The sequence below is a fragment of the Heterodontus francisci genome, chromosome 48, assembly GCF_036365525.1.
Source record: "Heterodontus francisci isolate sHetFra1 chromosome 48, sHetFra1.hap1, whole genome shotgun sequence".
NCBI lineage: Eukaryota > Metazoa > Chordata > Chondrichthyes > Heterodontiformes > Heterodontidae > Heterodontus > Heterodontus francisci.
This window is the reverse complement of record NC_090418.1, coordinates 11233920-11257425: the sequence shown is the minus strand read 5'-3', so window position 1 is coordinate 11257425 and position 23506 is coordinate 11233920. Positions and strand designations below refer to the sequence as shown.

The 23506-nt window shown below is 52.1% G+C and overlaps 1 protein-coding gene across 1 annotated transcript in view; it reads right to left on the bottom strand.

Annotated features, from left to right (window-relative positions):
• neurl4 (neuralized E3 ubiquitin protein ligase 4) overlaps positions 1-23450 on the bottom strand; it is a 105869-nt gene extending 82419 nt beyond the window's left edge. Inside the window, 2 exon segments of the mRNA XM_068023807.1 lie at positions 9037-9427; positions 23078-23450. Of these exon segments, the coding sequence (XP_067879908.1) occupies positions 9037-9427; positions 23078-23242 (556 nt within the window). The 5' untranslated portion in view covers positions 23243-23450.
• Positions 23451-23506: the final 56 nt, after the last annotated feature.

The following is a 23506-nucleotide window of genomic DNA, read 5'->3' as shown; positions in this document are numbered from 1 at the left end:
GACAGTGCCAGTACTGAGTATTCCCAGGACAGGTACACCACAGGGTTAGATACAGAATAAAGCTCCCTCTACCCTGTCCCCATCAAACACTCCCAGGACAGGTACACCACAGGGTTAGATACAGAATAAAGCTCCCTCTACCCTGTCCCCATCAAACACTCCCAGGACAGGTACAGCACTGGGTTAGATACAGAGTAAAGCTCCCTCTACACTGTCCCCATCAAACACCCCCAGACAGGTACAGCACGGGTTAGATACAGAGTAAAGCTCCCTCTACACTGTCCCCATCAAACACTCCCAGGGCAGGTACAGCACTGGGTTAGATACAGAGTAAAGCTCCCTCTACACTGTCCCCATCAAACACTCCCAGGGCAGGTACAGCACTGGGTTAGATACAGAATAAAGCTCCCTCTACCCTGTCCCCATCAAACACTCCCAGGACAGGTACAGCACTGGGTTAGATACAGAGTAAAGCTCCCTCTACACTGTCCCCATCAAACACCCCCAGACAGGTACAGCACGGGTTAGATACAGAGTAAAGCTCCCTCTACACTGTCCCCATCAAACACTCCCAGGGCAGGTACAGCACTGGGTTAGATACAGAGTAAAGCTCCCTCTACACTGTCCCCATCAAACACTCCCAGGGCAGGTACAGCACTGGGTTAGATACAGAGTAAAGCTCCCTCTACACTATCCCTATCAAACACTCCCAGGGCAGGTACAGCACGGGTTAGATACAGAGTAAAGCTCCTCCCAGGGCAGGTACAGCACGGGTTAGATACAGAATAAAGCTCCTGCGACCCTGTCCCCATCAAACACTCCCAGGACAGGTACAGCACTGGGTTAGATACAGAGTAAAGCTCCCTCTAACACTGTCCCCATCAAACACTCCCAGGGCAGGTACAGCACGGGTTAGATACAAAAAAAATAAAATAAAAATAAAAATGTTTTTAAAAACGGGTTAGATACAGAGTAAAGCTCCCTCTACACTCCCAGGACAGGTACAGCACTGGGGTTGGCTGCTTCCTAATTGGGACTCCAGAGTGCATCAATGAGGTGCAGCTGACAGTGCTGCAGGTGCTGTTGGAGAGGGAGTGCGGAGGACAGAACTACAAAACTCTGAACAACCTTTGCTGCAGAGGAGGAAAGACTTTGACAAGAAGGCTGTATTTCGAGGTGGGTGTCGAGCACCAGACTTTTATTTCATTTGGACTGTTGTTGGAGGTGGAAGAGGCCGGAACAACAAGGGGTGGGGGCTGCACAATTCTACAGGGAGCTGTGCAATTGCACTGAATACACAAGGAAGCTCCCTCCCCACCCTAATTGCCTAGCCTGGGTCAGCTGAAGCTGCCTGGCTATAGAGACAGAAGGATCTAACTAGTGCCTGGGCAGCTTTCGGTTGACCCAGATGAAGACCCCTCCCACAACCAGAAGACAGAAAGACCAGCAGCGGTCAGAGTGCTCTGAGTACCACCCTTTAAGGAGAAAAAAAAGCAGTCATCGCTTGCAGCCTGTCTTTCCCATTTCCTGTATACCCTCAGCCTCTCCCCAAACCTACTAGTTCGTTTCTTTGTTTGTTTGCTTGCAATTTGGGGGTAGGTTTGGCTCTTGAACCATGGCAAGCCCATCATCACTGGTGGCGGGGCCCTCTCATACCTACGCGTCTGTAGCCTCTGTGGCCGCCGCGTTACCCCGTCACTGTTTAAATTAATTACTTCAAGCCATGGGGTAAAGAGCTATCCCCACCCCAATATGTCTACAGAGGCCTGTGTAAAGGCAATGGCCGAGGTTGTCGGCCCCTCGGCCATTGTGGCAGCCTCAAAAATGTACGGGAATGCTGTGTTCTTCCTGAAGACCGAGCGGGCCATGTCCCTGGCCCTGAATAAAGGGCTCACGGTGGGTGGGACTTTCCTGCCGGTGGACCCTCCAGGGGCCACTGCGCAGCGGATAATGTTATCAAACGTCCCGCTCTTTATTCCCAGTGAGCTCCTCCTCCCCCACCTGCACCATCTGGGGGAGGTGAGGTCGGGGATCACCCCAGTCCCGCTCGGTCTTTGGGGACACAGCCTCTGACATGTCTACTCCCTCCGCCGCCAGCTATTTATGCAGCTGGCGCAGGAGGAGGTCTTGGAGGGCCACTTCAGTGTGGAATTCCAGGGGACGGCCTACCGCGTCTTTTGGACCTCGGATGGGGCACGGTGCCACGTCTGCAAGGGTGTGGGGCGTGTTCCACCTCAGCGGCCCAGGGTGTCGCCACTGCACCTCCTCCCACTCCCCCCACAAATCCTACAGACACCGCTCAGTCGGTTCTGGAGGCTGTGGTTTTCACAGGGTGGGGAATGCCCGTCCGAGTGGAAGGAAGGCGCGGAGGAAAAGTAAACACCAGAGGCTCGTCCCCTGAACACCGTGACACAGCCCGAGCCTGGGCTCAGCCCAAGGCCCGCTCCCAGGGAATCCAACTGTCCCAGGGCTGGGCTCAGGCCCAGAGTAACTAAAAAAAAAAGGGTGCGGAGGTGGAGGTCTCTGATGACATGGAGGTCTCTGAGCCTCTGCGCCCTAGCGGGAAAAAGAGAAGGCACCCCTCCACAGAGGTAACACAGGGCCCTGAGGTGCAGGGCCCATCTGTTGGAGGGCAGCTGTCTCCTGTTTCGGGTCCCCAGGTTCCCCCTACCACCACCAACATCAAGGCTGCAAAGTCTGGGCAGGAGTTCCCTATTCATCAGGATGGAGGGGAGGTGGGAGGGGGAGGCCCCTCTACATGCAGCCCCTCCTGTGGGAGCAAGTGAAGCCCTACTTGTGGTGGGGGAGTCTGGGGACGCTTCTGGAGAAGCCTCCCGTTCTCCCACTGGGTCGGGTGCCGAGTGGAGCGGAGGGAGACTCCCCAAAGGGTCGGCCCTCCCAGCCAGAATCCACTGACAACCAGGAGACACCCGACCTGATTATAACTGAAATGGCTGCCCCATCTGCTGGGCCTGTGGGTGCTGGGGGAGCGGGAGACGGCCTCTTCTCTCCACCTCTGATCTCGGCTCCGGCTGGATTTCCGGAGTCGGGAACATTCGTCTCCCCTGGACCGCTCATTGGCCTGAGGTCGGAGGTGGAGGGGGGTCCTGAACCACTGGCGCCCACTGGCTCCAGTTCCAACTTCGAACCCAGAGAGTCCTCCTCCGCCATCGATCCTGGGAGTGGGATCGTGACGGAGGCGGGACTAGCTGGCGTGGCCGGGACGTCCGCCCCACAGTGTGTGGTGGGCATGTCGACCGCTGGCAGTGATGACCTGGAGGAGGATGGAGACTCGGTGTGGGGCACGGAGGATGACCTTGATTCTATCGCCAGTGAGGTGGTGGAGTCCCTCGTGCCTCCCACCAAATCTCCTCTCATCCCCACGGAGGAACTCCGGGATTTCCTCACGGCTTGCAGAGGTTGCCGCAATAAAGTTCAGCTGGCCCTCGGCTGTTGGTCGAGTCTGGCACTAATCATTTAAGAAAGCGGGCAAGCGCGCGGGCGTGAAACTGGTTGAGAGGCGCCGTTTTAATGTGTTCCTCAATGGGTTGCTGGGGGAGTGGAAGGCCAGGTGCACTTCCACTCCCTCCTCACAGTGAGCTGTTGGTGACAGGTTTTAAGTACCTTTGACATGAAGATAACCATAGCCAGCCTCAACATCAACGGCAGCAGGGGGTCTCACCGCAGATTTCACAATCTCTCTGTCCTTGGGGAAGGGAGATACGCGGTGAGCTTTCTGCAGGAAACCCACACCGTTCTGGAAGACGAAGCCACTTGGCTCCTGGAGTGGCAGGGTGGGGTCTACATGAGTCACCTCACCCCTATTTCGAGAGGGGTGGCTATCTTGTTGGCCCCGACCTTTCAGCCAGAGATCTTGGGGGTCAAGCAGCTAGTGCCGGGCCGCTTGCTCCACCTCGCCGTTCGCCTGGGTAGCGTGCCGCTCCACTTTGTGAACGTGTACGCGCCCAGGCCCGGCGCTTTGCAAGCGCGCTTCTTTGAAGAAGGATCCGCTCTCTTGAGCTCCATCGATAGCGGCGAGTGCATCATTCTCGGGGGGGGGGATTTTAACTGTACCCTTGAGGTGGGGGATTGTTACAGTCCCCAGCACGGCCAAGCGTCAGTGGAGAAGTTGAGGGGACTGATCAGCTCCCTTAACTTGGTGGACGTCTGCCGGAATCTCCATCCTGACTCCAGCGCCTTCACGTGGAGGTCTGGAGGAGGGTCCCGAATCGACCGCCTCTACTTTTCGCAGGCGTACGTCTCCCGCGTCTCGACGACCTCCATGCGGCTGGTGATGTGCTCGGACCACCGCCTGGTGTGGGCAGAGTTCACTCCGCTCCGCACGCGGGCGGGGTCCGCATACTGGCACTTTAACAACTGGCTGCTGGAGGACAAGCGATTTCGGGACTCGTTCTGTCGATTCTGGGCCGACTGGAGAAGGAAGCAGGGGGGCTTCCCCTCCTTGAGGCTATGGTGGGATATGGGCAAGACTCACATCCGCGTCTTCTGTCAGGAGTACACGAAGGGGTCGACCAAGAGGCGGGAAGCCGAGATCGAGCGCCTTGAAAGGGAGGTGCTCGACTTGGAGTCCCGCCTCGGTCATTCCGTCGTGAACCCGGCCCTGTGGCAGGCGTACAAAGAGAAGAAGGGCGCGCTGAGGGACCTGCAGCTCATAGGGTCCCGAGGCACGTACGTGAGGTCGCGGATCCAGATCCTGGAAGATTTGGACCGCGCCTCACCCTTCTTCTACTCGCTGGAAAAATGGCTGGGGGTCCGTAAGCAGCTCGTTGAGCTGCTGGCCGACGACGGATCCTCCATCACGGATCCAGAGGGAATGGGCCTCCTGGTCCGTACTTATTACAGTGCGTTATTCTTTCTGGATCCGTCTAGCCAGGACTGCGCAGAGTTTTGTGGGAGGACCTGTCGCAGGTCAGCCCGGAGGGCGCCGAAAGATTGGAGGGTCCGCTCACGTTGGCGGAGCTGACTGGCGCTCTCCACCAGCTCTCAAGGGGCAAATCCCCAGGGCTGGACGGGTTGGCCATGGAGTTCCTCAGGGCGTTCCAGGACGTCCTGGGGGACAATTACGCGCAGGTCCTGGGGGAAAGCTTGGCGAACGGGGAGATGCCCCTCTCGTGGTGCAGGGCAGTCATCGTCCTGCTGCCGAAGAGGGGCGATCTCCGCCTGCTTAAAAACTGGCGCCCGGGCTCCCTCCTCAGCATGGATTATAAGATCTTTGCCCGGGCTATGTCGACCCGCCTGGGCTCTGTGCTGGCCCACATGATCCACCCTGACCAGTCCTCCACGGTCCCGGGCCGGTCCATCCAGGACAACATCCACCTGGTCCGGGACCTGATCCAACTTTCCCAGAGGACTGGTCAGTCGGTCGCCTTTCTCTCCCTCGATCAGGAGAAGGCGTTCGACAGGGTGGATCACTAATACCTTTTCGGGACTCTGCGCGCTTTCGGACTCGGGCCGCATTTCATGGCCTGGGTCCGACTTTTATACGCCACCGCAGAGTGTCTAGTCAAAGTTAACGGGTCCTTGACAGCGCCCCTTCGATTTGGGAGAGGAGTGCGTCAGGAATGCCCCATGTCCAGCCAATTGTATACCATCTGCGTGGAGCCCTTCCTGTGCTTGCTTCGCAGGAGGTTGACGGGATTGGCTCTGCGCGAGCCGGCCATGCGGGTCGTCCACTCGGGTTACACCAACGACGTGCTCCTCGCAATCACAGATCCCGTTGACTTGCGGAGGATGCGCGACTGCCAACAGACCTTTTCTGCCGCGTCCTCCGCGAGGATCAATTGGGAGAAATGTTCCGGTCTCCTGGTTGGTCAGTGGCGGGTGGACTCCCTGCCGGAGGAGATGACACCTTTTGCGTGGAGCACCACGCACCTCCTCTATCTGGGAGTCCACCTTAGCCCCGCTGAGGAAGCCTGGCCGGCAAACTGGCAGGAGTTGGAGGTGAAAGTCACCGCTCGGCTGGGGCGCTGGATAGGACTGCTCAGAGTGCTTTCCTACAGGGGCCGAGCGTTGGTCATAAAGCAACTGGTGGCCTCGATGCTCCGGTACCGGTTGGTCACTTTGGCCCCGCCCCCTGTATTTGCCACCAAGATCCAGAAGAAACTCGTCTATTTCTTCTGGGGCAAGAGGAAACACTGGGTCTCTGCCGCGGTCCTGAGCCTCCCGATTGAGGAGGGCGGCCAGTCGCTGGTGTGCGTCCGCACCCAGGCTGCGACTCTCCGCCTTCGGACCCTGCAGAGATACCTGTCCGTCGAGCATCCTCCTGGATGGTGTGCGCTGGCAACGTATTTTTTCCGCCAGTGTCACTGCCTTCAAGACGACACGCAGCTCCCGGTGGAGTCCGTTAGCCCCGCGTCTCTGAGGGAGTTGCCTGTCTTTTACCGGGATCTATTCCGAGTCTGGAACATGATCGCCTCCAGTCAGGGCGCTCCCCCGCTGGCGGAGGAGAGCTCCTCGGCTGTCTGGGCGGCCGACTCCGGGGACGGTCCGGCGGGCGGAGTCGTCGCCGAAACACCCGGGACGTCCCTCACTGCGGGTGGCAAGGGGGCTCGGGAGCGTGGAACGATCCCGGCCGAGCTGACCCCTGCTCGGCTGGAACTGCTCATCGGACCCAGGCCCTGAAACCCTCCTCGGGAGCCGGTCCTGCACAACCTGAGACGCCTCTCAGAAATGCCCTCCGTGCCATTCCAATCGGCGCGGAGGGGTTTCCTGTAAGGGCTGCTCCCGCACACTCTCCACTTCCTCGCCCTCGTCAGCCGGCCGGACACAACCTGGCGGTCTGCGTTGCCATATGGCAGCAAGGGGAAACCCCGATGAAGGTCTCTCTACGCAGGAGTCTTCCCCCTTTACATCGGGGACCTGGGGTGGAGGGTGTTGCACAAGGCAGTCCCATGCAATGGACTTTTAAGTAGGTTCACAGACTCCCAGGCCGCCTGTACCCTCCACCCCAGGTCCCCGATATAAAGGGGGAAGACTCCTGCGTAGAGAGACCTTCATCGGGGTTTCCCCTTGCCGCCATATGGCAACGCGGACCGCCAGGTTGTGTCCGCGTTTCACATATATACGGAGTGTGTGAGGTTGCAGCCCCTCTGAGTATTTGAAGGGGCTGCTCCTCAAATTATGGCTGCACTTCAGTCCCACGCTCCTGATCTTTGGGCACCCGGTGCGGAGGGGCGTGGGCCGGGAGGAGGATCTCCTCGTCGGTCTGCTCCTGGGCCTGACTAAGGTGTCAAATCACAGGTCCAGGCTCTGGGCTGTCGGGGGGTCTGTCCTCCCTGATTGCCTGCCCCTCTTCCGCGGTTACGTTCGCGCCCGGTTGTCCCTGGAGAGGGAGCATGCGGTGTCTGCCGGTACGCCTGAGGCCTTCCGCAACCGGTGGGCACCGCAGGGACTGGAGTGCATCGTTGACGCCGACAATGGCATTTTAATTTGAGTTTTTTGTTTATTTATCTGTTTTCAATAAAGTTAATTTAAAAATATGTATATAAAGGGGGCCTAAGGAATATATGAAATATATAAAAGGGGCCGGGGGTATAAAAGCCACCTTCAAAAAAAAAAACGGGTTAGATACAGAATAAAGCTCCTCCCAGGACAGGTACAGCACGGGTTAGATACAGAGTAAAGCTCCTCCCAGGACAGGTACAGCACGGGTTAGATACAGAGTAAAGCTCCCTCTACATTTCCCCAACAACGTACTTCAGCCCCAAATTCAGAAACGTTCCTCCTGCTTCTCCATGATGTGATTTTTTCCAGTTCTGACACCAGATGTGGTCTGTGGCCTCATTCAGTGAGAGCTAGCAATTCTACTTCTAGTTAGAGACAGTTTTTTGCTTTGGAATAGGCTGTGTATCCCAAACTCACTTCACATAGGACTCTCGCAGACAGAGTCGCTTTCCATCAGTAAACCCAGTTGCCAGAGGAGCGAGGAACCCTCTGCTTTCATATCCGAAGGTGAAAAACATACCTTCGGGGTCCTAGAGGCTGCTGGATTCACTGACTCGATGCACCTGGAAATGGCAAATAGGTCCTGCGGGACAATAGCGAGAGCTGGGTGGTAGAGACAGAAACAAACAGCTGACTACAAACTGGAGAAACTGAAAGGGGAGAGGAGAGAGAGATCTGGAAACCTGGATGTGTCCTGGACTAGCAACACTGGGGGGGAAAAAAATTACTACCTCAGTAAAAGAAAACACTAGCACGTAAAAATAGTGAGAGGTTCAAACTATCAGAAAAAGGCTGGGGCTGTTTTCACTAAGAGGGAAGGCTCAGGGGCAACCTGATAGAGGTCTTTAAAATTATGAAAAGGGTTTGATAGGGTAGACGTAGAAATGTTTCCACTTGTTGGGGGGAGACCAGAACTAGGGAGCCATCAATATAAGACAGTCACTAATAAATCCAATGGGGAATTCAGGAGAAACTCCTTTCCCGAGAGTGGTGAGAATGTGGAACTCGCTCCCACAGGGAGTGGTTGAGGTGAATAGTGTCGATACATTTAAGGGGGAAGCTGGATAAACACATGCGGGAGAAAGGAATAGAAGGATGTGGTGATAGGGGGAGATGAAGTGGGGGGGGGGGGGGGGGGGAAAAGAGACTCGTGCGGAGCATAAACATTGTTAGGTACTGGTTGAGCTGAATGGGCTATTTCTGTGTTGTAAATCCCATGTAAACGAAGACAGTTGGTTCCCTTTTTGTTTTCTCCTCTGTTACTTTTTTTAATAGAGGCGTCCAACTTTTCTGCCAGCTGCTACAATCTCTTGTTGGCCCTGAAGTTATTAGTTACTTTCATCCTTAAAAAAATAAGAACAGACTTGCATTTCTATAGCACCTTTCATGAACCCAGGACCAGCTGAAGTGCCTTACAGTCAACCTGGGACTTTGTGAAGTGTAGTCCCTGCTGCAATGTGGGGAAATGGGGTGGCCAATTTATGCACAGCAAGCTCCCAGAGGCAGCAGTGAAGGAAATGGGGTCATCTGTTGAGGGATAAAGGTGGAACAGGAAAAGATGCAAACCGTTACCTTCCTCGGTGGTGGTGGCCCTGCGGGTTTCTTCTCTTCGGGAGATGTTGTCGCAGGCCAGCACCGTCACCTGGGTGCACTTGCCGTACAGGTCCACCACGCCCCACACCTGCGGGGGCAGTCCCGCGGCCGCTACCCCACAGTCCCGCCCGTTCACCCACAGGTGCAGCTCGCCCCCGGCCGTCCGCTGGATGCCCACTTTGTCGCCCTCGCTCAGCTGGTCCAGGTCCTGCCCGTACTCCTCCAGCACCGAGCGCCCATCCCGCAACACCGAGCAGCCGGAGATGATCCACGAGCCGCCCTTCAGCCCGGTGGCACTGCTGGGGAAGTCCAAGGTGTTGGGATCTAGGGCAGTCACCCCGATCTCGATCGAACCACTCCAGGAGTTTACCTGTTCAGCAAAGACAAAGAGACAATGAAGCTATCAGAAACATTGAAACATATAAAAATTTGCAGAGGGATTGACAGGATAGATTCTGAACGGCTGTATTCCCCTGGCTGGAGAGTCTGGAACTCGGGGGGGGAATTCTCAGGATAAGGGGTCGCTCATTCGGACTGAGATGAGGAAAAATTTGTTCACTCAAGGGGGTTAATCTTTGGAATTCTCTACACCAGGGAACTGTGGATGCTCAGATGATGAGTATATTCAAGGTGGAGATAGATAGATTTTTGGATTCTGAGGGAACCAAGTGATATTGGGATGGAGAGAAAAAGACTATTTGTTCTGGTTGGGGCATCAGTGACAATGAATCATTAAGAGACTGAGGAAGAGAGTTAGGAGTAGGTGACTTCTTAATATTGTATGACGCTGGGGTACAGTACTGCTGGGTACAGGTCTGTCACTGTATAACACTGGGGTACAGTACTGGTGGGCACAGGTCTGTCACTGTATAACACTGGGGTACAGTACTGGTGGGTGCAGGTCTGTCACTGTATAATACAGGAGTACAGTACTGGTGGGGGACAGGTCTGTCACTGCATAACACAGGAGTACAGTACTGGTGGGTACAGGTCTGTCACTGTATAACACAGGAGTACAGTACTGGTGGGGGACAGGTCCGTCACTGTATAACACTGGGGTACAGTACCGGTGGGGGACACGTCTGTCACTGTATAACACTGGGGTACAGTACTGCTGGGTACAGGTGTGTCACTGTATAACACTGGGGTACAGTACTGGTGGGTGCAGGTTTGTCACTGTATAACACTGGGGTACAGTACTGGTGGGTGCAGGTCTGTCAGTGGGGCAGTCAGTAGTTTAAAATAATGCACTAAATTCACTTGTGTCAGCCCTTCAAAACACTCCCACAGGGGATGCTGAGACCAAGTGGGCCCACATCAGAGACGCCATCTATGAGTCAGCTTTGACCACCTACGGCAAAAGTGCGAGGAGAAATGCAGACTGGTTTCAATCTCATAATGAAGAGCTGGAACCCGTCATAGCCGCTAAGCGCATTGCACTGTTGAACTACAAGAAAGCCCCCAGTGAGTTAACATCCGTAGCACTTAAAGCAGCCAGAAGCACTGCACAAAGAACAGCCAGGCGCTGCGCAAACGACTACTGGCAACACCAATGCAGTCATATTCAGCTGGCCTCAGACACCGGAAACATCAGAGGAATGTATGATGGCATTAAGAGAGCTCTTGGGCCAACCATCAAGTAGATCGCCCCCCTCAAATCTAAATCAGGGGACATAATCACTGACCAACACAAACAAATGGACTGCTGGGTTGAGCACTACATAGAACTGTACTCCAGGGAGAATGTTGTCACTGAGACCGCCCTCAATGCAGTCCAGTCTCTGCCAGTCATGGATGAGCTGGACATACAGCCAACAAAATCGGAACTCAGTGATGCCATTGATTCTCTAGCCAGCGGAAAAGCCCCTGGGAAGGACAGCATTACCCCTGAAATAATCAAGAGTGCCAAGCCTGCTATACTCTCAGCACTACATGAACTGCTTTGCCTGTGCTGGGACGAGGGAGCAGTACCCCAGGACATGCGCGATGCCAATATCATCACCCTCTATAAAAACAAAGGTGACCGAGGTGACTGCAACAACTACCGTGGAATCTCCCTGCTCAGCATAGTGGGGAAAGTCTTTGCTCGAGTCGCTCTAAACAGGCTCCAGAAGCTGGCCGAGCGCGTCTACCCTGAGGCACAGTGTGGCTTTCGTGCAGAGAGATCGACCGTTGACATGCTGTTCTCCCTTCGTCAGATACAGGAGAAATGCCGTGAACAACAGATGCCCCTCTACATTGCATTCATTGATCTCACCAAAGCCTTTGACCTCGTCAGCAGACATGGTCTCTTCAGACTACTAGAAAAGATTGGATGTCCACCAAAGCTACTAAGTATCATCACCTCATTCCATGACAATATGAAAGGCACAATTCAACATGGTGGCTCCTCATCAGAGCCCTTTCCTATCCTGAGTGGTGTGAAACAGGGCTGTGTTCTCGCACCCACACTTTTTGGGATTTTCTTCTCCCTGCTGCTTTCACATGCGTTCAAGTCCTCGGAAGAAGGAATTTTCCTCCACACAAGATCAGGGGGCAGGTTGTTCAATCTTGCCCGTCTAAGAGCGAAGTCCAAAGTACGGAAAGTCCTCATCTGGCAACTCCTCTTTGCTGACTATGCTGCTTTAACATCTCACACTGAAGAGTGCCTGCAGAGTCTCATCGACAGGCTGCCTGCAATGAACTTGGCCTAACCATCAGCCTCAAGAAAACGAACATCATGGGGCAGGACGTCAGAAATGCTCCATCCATCAATATCGGCGACTACGCTCTGGAAGTGATTCAAGAGTTCACCTACCTAGGCTCAACTATCACCAGTAACCTGTCTCTAGATGCAGAAATCAACAAGCGCATGGGAAAGGCTTCCACTGCTATGTCCAGACTGGCCAAGAGAGTGTGGGAAAATGGCGCACTGACACGGAACACAAAGGTCCGAGTGTATCAAGCCTGTGTCCTCAGTACCTTGCTCTATGGCAGCGAGGCCTGGACAACGTATGTCAGCCAAGAGCGACGTCTCAATTCATTCCATCTTCGCTGCCTCCGGAGAATACTTGGCATCAGGTGGCAGGACCGTATCTCCAACACAGTAGTCCTCGAGGCGGCCAACATCCCCAGCTTATACACACTACTGAGTCAGCGGCGCTTGAGATGGCTTGGCCATGTGAGCCGCATGGAAGATGGCAGGATCCCCAAAGACACATTGTACAGCGAGCTCGCCACTGGTATCAGACCCACCGGCCGTCAATGTCTCCGCTATAAAGACGTCTGCAAACGCGACATGAAATCCTGTGACATTGATCACAAGTCGTGGGAGTCAGTTGCCAGCAATTGCCAGAGCTGGCGGACAGCCACAAAGGCGGGGCTAAAGTGTGGTGAGACGAAGAGACTTAGCAGTTGGCAGGAAAAAAGACAGAGGCGCAATGGAAGAGCCAACTGTGTAACAGCCCCGACAATCAAATTTTTCTGCAGCACCTGTGGAAGAACCTGTCACTCTAGAATTGGCCTTTATAGCCACTCCAGGCGCTGCTCCACACACCACTGACCACCTCCAGGCGCTTACCCATTGTCTCTCGAGATAAGGAGATATTGTACGATTATTAGGTTGCTAAAAGTTACTAACCAACATACTGATTGTTAGAATCTCGCCATTATAAGCTAACAAATGACTTATTATTAACTAACATTTAGCTTTATTAGAATCCTTCTTTGTAGTATGGTAAAGTGAAAAATTTAGGAAAAATGGTACAGTATAGACAAGATGTCAAGGCAGAGGGATTCTGGGAGGTTAAGTCAAGTTTGAAAACTTGCAGTAAAAGCGTTAGACTGTGAGAACAGACAGTGAACACAGCTTCTGCATAGTTTTGTCTCGTAGTGAGATAAGGCATCCTCGGAAAAGTACAAGAACTGAGATAAGGTGGTTAACACAAAGATATTTTTCCATGTATTAGTTGCATAAATGCAGAAGGTTAGCAACCATCATAAAACGATCCTTGGTTGGTTGTGAAAGACATCCTTTAATACAACACTGATCGGTATGAGCGGAGGGTTAACTGTGAAGCTGCCAGGATAAATTGAATCCTGACTTTGCCACTATGTGGCAGAGAATTTACACAACAAGAAGCTACGAGAGAGGGAGAGAGAGAGAGGAGAGAGAGAGAATAGAGAAGAGAAGAGAAAGAGAGCAAACAAGAGCGCCAAAAGCTTGAAGACCACAAGCTGCGAGAGAGTGTCGTGCACTCTGTCGTCCAGTCTCTGATATGGGCGAGACTGTTAATTACTGCCCGTGTTTGTGACTATGGTTTATCTGAGAACTGAACAAACTTTTCCTTACCTTTATCTCAATAAAGTCGATTCGCAATGACCTGTTTGCTGCAAAGTCTGTTCCCACCTTAGAAGTGGGTGCAAAACACCCTTATCTTATCAAAAATCTTACAAGTGGCGTACCTTAAATATGCATCCCACATTAATGTTCATCAATTTGATGGAGACCATCCCTCAAATCCATTAAGTATTAACACAGTCTGTAAGCTCAGTAACTTAGGAGCTGGCGCGCAGAGTTCGTACCGATCGATTCCTCTTGTAGACAAATCGACTATTTTACATTTCTTTTCTACATGCTGCATCTCGGTGACATCATCTGACATGGTGTCTGATCTCAAATGTACTTTGCCCCAATACCCAGCTCTATCCCCACCTCCACCTCTCTCAACCCCTCCACTGCCTCGGTCTTCAGAGTACTTGTCTGACATCCAGTCCTGAATGAGATGCAATTTCCATCAAATAAACAGTGGGAAGACTGAAGCCATTGTCTTCGGACCCCGGCACAAACTCCATTCCGTGGCCACCAACTCCATCTCTCTCCCTGGCCACTGACTGAGGCTGAACCATACTGCTGGTAACTTTGGCGTCATATATGATTCTGAGCGGAGTTTCTGAAGCAATATCCTCTCCATCACTGAAGCTACCTATTTTCTTGTCCTCATCAGCGCCAGTCTCTGTCCCCGCCTTGGTTTATCCACTGCTGAAAACCCTCATCCATGCCTTCAGACTCGACTATTCCAATGTTCTGCTGACCAGCCTCCCACCTTCCCACTTGAGCTCATCCAAAAACTCTGCCTCCTGTATCCTCACTCGCACCAAGTCCCGTTCACCCATCACCGCCCCCGCTTAAATCCCTTCATCGCTTTGATCCTCCCCATCTCCTCCACCTCTACAACTCTCTGTGATCTCTGTGCTCCTCCAATGCTGGCCCCTTGCACATCACTCATTTTAATTGTTCCACCATCGGCGGCCGTGCCTTCAGCTGCCTGGGCCCTAAACTTTGGAATTCCCTCCTCCTTTAAGACGCTGCTTAAAACTTACCTCTTTGGCAAAGCCTTTATAGAATCACAGAATGGTTACAGCACAGGTGACGAACATTTGGCCCACTGTGTCCATGTTGGCTCTGCATGAGCAACTCAGCTAGTCCTGCTCCCCCACATCTTCCCGGTAGCCCTGCAAATCTTGTCTTTTCCGATAATTATCCAATTCCTTTTGAAAGCCATGATTGAATCTGCCTCCACCACGCTGTCAGGCAGTGCAATCCCGATCCTAACCACTCACTGCGTGAAAAAGCTTTTCCTCATGTCGCCTTTGATTCTTTTGCTAATCACTTTAAGGTGGTGTCCTCTGGTTCACAGTCCTTCTGCCAAACGGGAACAGTTTCTCCCTAACTACTCTGTTTAAACCCCTCATGATTTTGAACACCTCTATCAAATCTCCTCTCAGCCTTCGCTTCTCTGAGAACAGCTCCAGTTTCTCCAATCTATCCACGTAACTGAAGTTCCTCATCCCTGGAACTATTCTCGTAAGTCTTTTCTGCACCCTCTCTGATGTCTTCACCTCCTTCTGTTGTGAACGCTGGACTTTGTAACATGATTGTAATTTTAAAAACTGCGACTTTTAAAAGTTGAAGATGGAGTTAGAGAAGTCAGGTGACCTCACATCAACTCTGCTGAAACAAGCCAGAAATTTTGGTTCACAGGACAACAGAGAACACAGAGTTTTCTTTTTAAAGTAGAGACCGCAGAGGTATAGCACCTGAAGAGCAATGGATTTCACCCTCCCAGACCTTCAGATCATAAGCAGGGAGGCAGGAATTCTGAAGATGCAAACATGCACGACAGGTGCTAACATCAGGAAACAATGAAAAGCCCAGGTAGCTCTGCTGAAACCAGACTTCTGGACTTTGCACATTGAAAAGGACTGAGATATTGACGTTTCATTCCAGATAAATTTAACAGATTTTCTGAAGGCAGACAGGCTGTAAGAAAGGAAGACAACTGGTGGTGGCAGCCTCAAGGGAGAGAGAGGGTAACCACTGCTCTCAGAAGAAAAAACTGATGCAGTGAAAGGCTGTTTTTAATTTTGAAGTTTGCAGAGAAGAAAAAGACCAACAGGATCACCAGGAATCGCCTTATTCACGGACATCCAGGTCGAAAATGTTCGGAGAAGTGCGCGAGGTTGACAGTGACTTTGAGAAAAATCTGGGAGATCCAACCCATTGAAACCGGGAGGATGCCAGGACTTTTGACTGCAAAGGATTTCACTGTCAAAGAGGACTGTTTAACATACAAATGCGGTGTGAGGTTTTTAAGCGGTTTAATAAGTAAATACCTTTCTTTGTACTTTGGGGTATGAGGTACTTACAAAGTATTATTTAGTTAATAGTTTAGTTGTTACAAGTCTTAAAAATGTGAAATTTTGTCATGTAATTCTTGAAATTTGTATGGGGGGGGGGCAGGGGAGTGGTTCATATCTCATATTGTAACGCTAACGGTCTCACTTTGGTCATAACACTTCCTAAAGTGCGGTGCCCAGAATTGGACACAATACTCCAATTAAGGCTGAACCAGATGTTTTATAAAAGTTCACCATAACTTCCTTGCTTTTGTACTCTATGCCTCTATTTATGAAGTCCAGGATCCCATATGCCTCATTAACCGCTTTCTCACCCTGTCCTGCCACCTTCAACGATTTGTGCACATATACCCTCTTCTGCTCCTGCACCCCAACTTACAATTATATCCTTTATTTGATATTGCCTCTCCTTATTTTTCCTACCAAAATGTATCACTTCATACTTCTCTGCATTAAATTTCATCTGCCATAAGTCCGCCCATATCACCAGCCTGCCTATGTTCTCGGCTGCGTTTGCTGACAACGCAACCACTAGGTGGTGCAGTACTTGCATGTGCGCAAATGCAGCCTCATGCACTGAAACGTCACTGTCTGCGATGTTTTGGGCAGCTGCCAGCAGCAAAGATGGCGCTGCTCAATTTATCACAAAAACAAAATGGCCACTTCTGGTCCCCGCCCCTGCTCCCCGCAACGGGTTGCTTAATGAATTTTAATGACAGTTATTAAAGGACACAAATCCAAATTTTAAACTGGTGAGCATTTAAAAAAAAAAAAAATCCGATCATTTTGGAAGTTGGAACAGATAAATAGAGCTGTTTCTGTGTTGTAATGAGAGCCAAGTCAACAACTTGATCCAGCATCACTTCAGTGATATAAAACAACTAGTTTAGTTTTTTTTGTCTAGCTGTTGTTTCATAAACCTAAATACAGTGGACATTTTGTTTGAGAATTTTAAATGGATCTGGCTGGAATTCCCAGCACCATACTGGCAGCAAGAATCCATTCTGCGCATGTGCGAATCTGGGAATGCACTGATGACATCGGCTGGGGAGGGAAAAGAGGGGGCTGCGTTGTCAGGAGTCACTTTGTATATTCTCTTGAAGTCTATCACTATCCTCCTCACAGTTCACAATTGCCTTTTTTATTCCACGGGCTTTAAACCTGCCAAAAAGCTTGTTATGTGGGACTTTATCAAACGCCTTTTGGAAGTCTGTGCACACCACATCAACCCTCTCTGTTACTGCATCAAAAAACTCAATCAAGTTAGTTAAACACGATTTGCCCTTAACAGATCCATGCTGGCTTTCCTTAATTTATCCACATTTGTCCAAGTGACTGATAATTTTGCCCCAGATTAAAGCTTTCCCACTACCAAGGTTAAACTGATTCAACTGCAGTTGCTGGGCTTATCCTTAAACCTTTTTTGAACAAGGGTGTAACATATGTAATTCTCCAGCCCTCTGGCACCACCCCCACATCTAAAGAGAATTGGAAGATTACGGCCAGTGCCTTTTAGTCATTCCTTGGCTCAGTGTCAAATTTTGTCTGATTACAAGCTGCGAAGCATCTTGGAACGTATCCCGATGTTAAAGGCCCTATAAAATTCCAAATTGTTGTTGGAAGGGGGAAGAATAGAGGGAGCGGAAAGGCTGCCAAACAGTAAACAGTACCCTACAGCAACAGACGCAATTTCCTTCCAATACAAACTGGATGCCACTCTCATGCTTATAAAACTAGCGTTTGAAAGCCATTAATAAACAAAGAATGAGGTAAAATAAGCTTAGACTGTTAGCATACAATTTTCAACTATATTCCAGCTACAAAAGGTCTTAATATAGTCCTAAATAACCACCGGGCCAGATCTTTCATGAGAGAAAATATCACACTGGGGCATTTGCAAATGCTCTCTGAATTTGGGGAAGAGTACAGGCAGCTTTACTCTGTATCTAACCTATGCTGTACCGACCCTGCTTTTCCGGTGGGTTCCGATATTTTTTAAAAAGCCGACCAGAAAACCACAAATCTGTTCCAGCTCTCAAGACCAGTCAGCTGTGAATATGGAGTGTTACGAACATTAGATAAAGATCAGAGTTTAGAAATTTCAATTCAGCTGTGAAATGGACATTGTGATTTTTTTTTTTAAAGCCAGTCTGGTCGGAAAGAAGATGCCAATGGGAAATGTCTCATCTCTGAAATTACCACTCAGACCTCAAAATTTTTATTACCAAGACGCTGGTGTCTGTGTATGGACAGGCTGCCGACCCTTGGGGAGGATGAGGAATGACTGGGTACAGTTTACATCTGCGGGCCGTATGTTGCACAACCCTGGTGTAAAGGGAGCTTTACTCTGTATCTAACCCCATGCTGAATTGTGCCTTTCATATTGTCATGGAATGAGGTGATGATACTTAGTAGCTTTGGTGGGCATCCGATCTTTTCTAGTCGTCTGAAGAGACCACGTCTGCTGACGAGGTCAAAGGCTTTGGTGAGATCAATGGAAGCAATGTAGAGGGGCATCTGTTGTTCGCGGCATTTCTCCTGTAGCTGACAAAGGGAGAACAGCACGTCAATGGCGGATCTCTCTGCTTGAAAGCCACACTGTGCCTCAGGGTAGACACGCTCGGCCAGCTTCTGGAGTCTGTTTAAAGCGACTCGAGCGAAGACTTTCCCCACTATGCTGAGCAGGGAGATTCCACGGTAGTTGTTGCAGTCACCACGCTCACCTTTGTTTTTATAGAGGGTGATGATATTGGCATCGCGCATGTCCTGTGGTACTGCTCCCTCATCCCAGCACAGGCAAAGCAGTTCATGTAGTGCTGAGAGTATAGCAGGCTTAGCACTCTTGATTATTTCAGGGGTAATGCCGTCCCTCCCCTGGGGCTTTTCCGCTGGCTAGAGAATCAATGGCATTACTGAGTTCCGATTTTGTTGGCTGTACCTCCAGCTCATCCATGACCGGTAGAGGCTGGGCTGCATTGAGGGCAGTCTCAGTGACAACATTCTCCCTGGAGTACAGTTCTAGGTAGTGCTCAACCCAGCGGTCCATTCGCTTGCGTTGGTCAGTGATTGTGTCCCGATTTAGATTTGAGGGGGGCGATCTTGATGGTTAGCCCAAAAGCTCTCTTAATGCCATCATACATTCCTCTGATGTTTCCGGTGTCTGAGGCCAGCTGAATATGACTGCATAGGTGTTGCCAGTAGTCGTTTGCGCAGCGCCTGGCTGTTCTTTGTGCAGCGCTTCTGGCTGTTTTAAGTGCTACGGATGTTAACTCGCTGGGGGCTTTCTTGTAGTTCAACAGTGCAATGCGCTTAGCGGCTATGACAGGTTCCAGCTCTTCAAAGTGAGATTGAAACCAGTCTGCATTCTGCTTCACACGTTTGCCATAGGTGGTCATTGCTGAGTCATAGATGGCGTCTCTGATGTGGGCCCACTTGGTCTCTGCATCCCCTGTGGGAGTGTTTTGAAGGGCTTTTTCAAGTGAATTTAGAAATTTTTGTAACCGCTGTGGATAAGAAATTCTGTTCGTGTTGATGCGCGGGTGGCCCTTCTGCTTGGAGTGATGCAGCTTCTTTGGTTTGAGTCTAACCTTGCTGCACACCAGGGAGTGGTCGGTCCATGACAATATGAAAGGCACAATTCAGCATAGCGACGCCTCATCAGACCCCTTTCCTATCCTGAGTGGCGTGAAACAGGGCTGTGTTCTCGCACCTACACTGTTTGGGATTTTCTTCTCCTTGCTGCTCTCACATGTGTTCAAGTCTTCAGAAGAAGGAATTTTCCTCCACACAAGATCAGGTGGCAGGTTGTTCAACCTTGCCTGTCTAAGAGCGAAGACCAAAGTACGGAAAGTCCTCATCAGGGAACTCCTCTTTGCTGACGATGCTGCTTTAACATCTCACACTGAAGAGTGCCTGCAGAGTCTCATCGACAGGTTTGCGGCTGCCTGCAATGAACTTGGCCTAACCATCAGCCTCAAGAAAACAAACATCATGGGGCAGGACGTCAGTAATGCTCCATCCATCAATATCGGCGACCACGCTCTGGAAGTGATTCAAGAGTTCACCTACCTAGGCTCAACTATCACCAGTAACCTGTCTCTCGAAACAGAAATCAACAAGCGCATGGGAAAGGCATCCGCTTCTATGTCCAGACTGGCCAAGAGAGTGTGGGAAAATGGCGCACTGACACGGAACACAAAGGTCCGAGTGTATCAAGCCTGTGTCCTCAGTACCTTGCTCTATGGCAGCGAGGCCTGGACAACGTATGTCAGCCAAGAGCGACGTCTCAATTCATTCCATCTTCGCTGCCTCCGGAGAATACTTGGCATCAGGTGGCAGGACCGTATCTCCAACACAGTAGTCCTCGAGGCGGCCAACATCCCCAGCTTATACACACTACTGAGTCAGCGGCGCTTGAGATGGCTTGGCCATGTGAGCCGCATGGAAGATGGCAGGATCCCCAAGGACACATTGTACAGCGAGCTCGCCACTGGTATCAGAACCACCGGCCGTCAATGTCTCCGCTATAAAGACGTCTGCAAACGCGACATGAAATCCTGTGACATTGATCACAAGTCGTGGGAGTCAGTTGCCAACAATCGCCAGAGCTGGCAGGTAGCCATAAAGGCGAGTCGAAGAGACTTAGCAAAATGAGACTTAGGAAAAAAGACAGAAGCGCAAGGGGAGAGCCAACTGCGAAACAGCCCTGACAACCAATTTTATCTGCAGCACCTGTGGAAGAGTCTGTCACTCCAGTATTGACCTTTATTGCCACTCCAGGCACTGCTCCACAAACCACTGACCACCTCCAGGCGCTTACCCATTGTCTCCCGAGACCAGGAGCCCAAAGAAGAAGTACCCCTTTTTTTTTCTCTTCAGTGTAGAGGGAGCTTTACTCTGTATCTAACCCCATGCTGTACCTGTCCTGGGAGTGTTTGATGGGGGCAGTGTAGAGGGAGCTTTACTCTGTATCTAACCCTGTGCTGTACCTGTCCTGGGAGTGTTTGATGGGGGCAGTGTAGAGGGAGCTTTACTCTGTATCTAACCCTGTGCTGTACCTGTCCTGGGAGTGTTTGATGGGGACAGTGTAGAGGGAGCTTTACTCTGTATCTAACCCCGTGCTGTACCTGTCCTGGGAGTGTTTGATGGGGACAGTGTAGAGGGAGCTTTACTCTGTATCTATCCCCGGTTTTTTTTCTTTTTTCTGTTATGTCGAGGGGGCCTTTATTCCTTAGGCCCCTTTATATACATATTTTTAAAATATCTATTAAAAACAGATAAATAAACAAAAAACTCAAATTAAAATGCCATTTTCGGCGTCGGCGATGCACTCCAGTTCCTCAAGCGTACCGGCGGACACCGCATGCTCCTTCTCCAGGGACACCCGGGCACGAATGTAACCACGGAAGAGGGGAAGGAAATCGGGGAGGACGGACCCCCCCCCACCGCCCCGACAGCCCGCAGCCTGGACCTGTGAATTGCCACCTTGACCAGGCCCAGGAGCAGACCGACGAGGAGATCCTCCTCCCGGCCCAAGCCCCTCTGCACCGGGTGCCCAAAGATCAGGAGCGTGGGACTGAAGTGCAGCCAGAACTTGAGGAGCAGCCCCTTCAAATACTCAAAGAGGGGCTGCAACCTCGCACACTCCGTATAAACGTGGAACACGGACTCGTCCAGGCCACAGAAAGTACAGGTGGCCTGGGAGTCCGTGAACCTACTTAAAAGTCTATTGCACGGGACTGCTCTGTGCAACACCCTCCACCCCAGGTCCCCGATGTAAAGGGGGAAGACTCCCGCGTAGAGAGACCTCCATCGGTGTTTCCCCTCGCCGCCAGATGGCAATGCGGACCGCCAGGGCGTGTCCAGCCGGCTGACGAGGGTGAGGAAGTGGAGTGTGTGCAGGAGCAGCCAGTACAGGAAACCCCTCCATGCCGATTGGAATGGCACGGAGGGCATTTCCGAGAAGCGGCTCGGGTTGTGCGGGACCTGCTCCCGAGGAGGGTTTCGGGGCCTGGGTTTGATGAGCAGTTCCGGCCGAGCGGGGGTCAGCACGGCCGGGAGCGCTCTACACTCCCGAGCCCCCTCGCCACCCGCAGTGAGGGGTGTCCCGGGGGTTTCGGCTACTCCTCCGCCCGCCAGACTGTCCCCGGAGTCGGCCGCCCGGACAGCCGAGGCGCTCTCCCCCACCAGTGGGGGAGCGCCCTGACTGGAGGCGACCATATTCCAGACTCGGAATAGATCCCGGTAAAAGACAGGCAACTCCCTCAGAAAGGCGCGGCTAACGGACTCCGACGGGAGCTGCGCGTCGTCTTGAAGGCAGTGACACTGGCAGAACAAATACATCGCCAGCGCACACCATCTGAGAGGACATTCAACGTACAGGTATCTCTGCAGGGTCCGAAGGTGGAGAGTTGCAGCCTGGGTGCGGACGCACACGAGCAACTGGTGTTTGATGTGGACAGTGCAGAGGGAGCTTTATTCTGTATCTAACCCCGTGCTGTACCTGTCCTGGGCAGTGTTTGATAGGGACAGTGTAGAGGGAGCTTTACTCTGTATCTAACACCGTGCTGTACCTGCCCTGGGGAGTGTTTGATGCTGACAATTGGTGCCTCTCATCTTGCTGAGCACAAAACCCCCGAGACCTCCTTTGACAGCGCAGTTCTGTTCTGTTGGGAGACCGCCACCTGAAACGTCACCGCGTTTCTCCCTCCCCAAATGCTGTCCGACCTGCTGAGCATTTCCAACACCCCTCTGTTCTCATCTGGGTCCCAGTCGACACTCGATTCTGCCCCCGGCTTCTGTTGCTGTCATGCTGGCGTCCCTGAGCCTGCCTTCCCAGGGGTCGGGGGGTGGGGGTGGGGTGACCCTCTCGTCGAGGCAGCGGTGAAAGGGAATCCATAAGTTGCCTTCTGCAAAAATGACTGGCAAGATTCATTTCAAAATCTCAAACTGGAGTGGGGGGGGTGGGGGGGGGGGGGGATGAAGAATGAAACAAGACTATGACTGACTGACCCCAGCCCTGATGTGGGATCCTCCCTTCAGATGCAGGCTGGATGGCGACAATCTGCAGCTTTTTAAGCAGCAGGAGGTTGATTTAATCACCAGCCTGTTTAATCTGCAGCAATATTCATAGTGGGAATTATAACTGTTATAATCATCAACCCCTAATGTTAAACCACCTTTGCACCCTCATTCCTGCTCCTATTCCTTACCCTCCCCCACCACCCCACTGCAGCTGGGGCACCAGCATCATCCCAACCCCACCAGGGGTAGGCCTCAATCCCCGGTGTTTCCTATGGGGGGGGGGGGGGGGTCTCCCCCATCTTCATCAAGTCGCCCTCACCTTCCTGTCGATCCGCACCTGGAAGACCTGGCCGTCCCCCAGCGGCTCCCGGCTCATGGCCAGCCCGTGGTTGAACTCCTCGGTCGGCTTGTTGCGCTTGGCCGTGCGGTTGCCGTTCAGCAGCACCACCAGCTTGCCGGTCCTCAGATGGAACTCGGCCGCCATCCTAACCGTCAGCGGTGGTGGGGGGAGGGGGTCCACCTTCTCTTCGCGACAACCCGGACCCACCTATCAATCCGCTTTACGGCCGCGGGGCAATTCTCTTCCCACCACTCGACCCGCGGCATCCCCGTCCACTGTACGGCTGCGGGGCAACTCTGACGGCCGCCTTTCGCTCGCGCTTGTGTTTTACGACCGCGCGGGGCAACTCTTCAGGGCAGGCGGCTCCCCCCCCCCCCACCCCCTTCCCTCCTGCTTTACGGCTGCGGG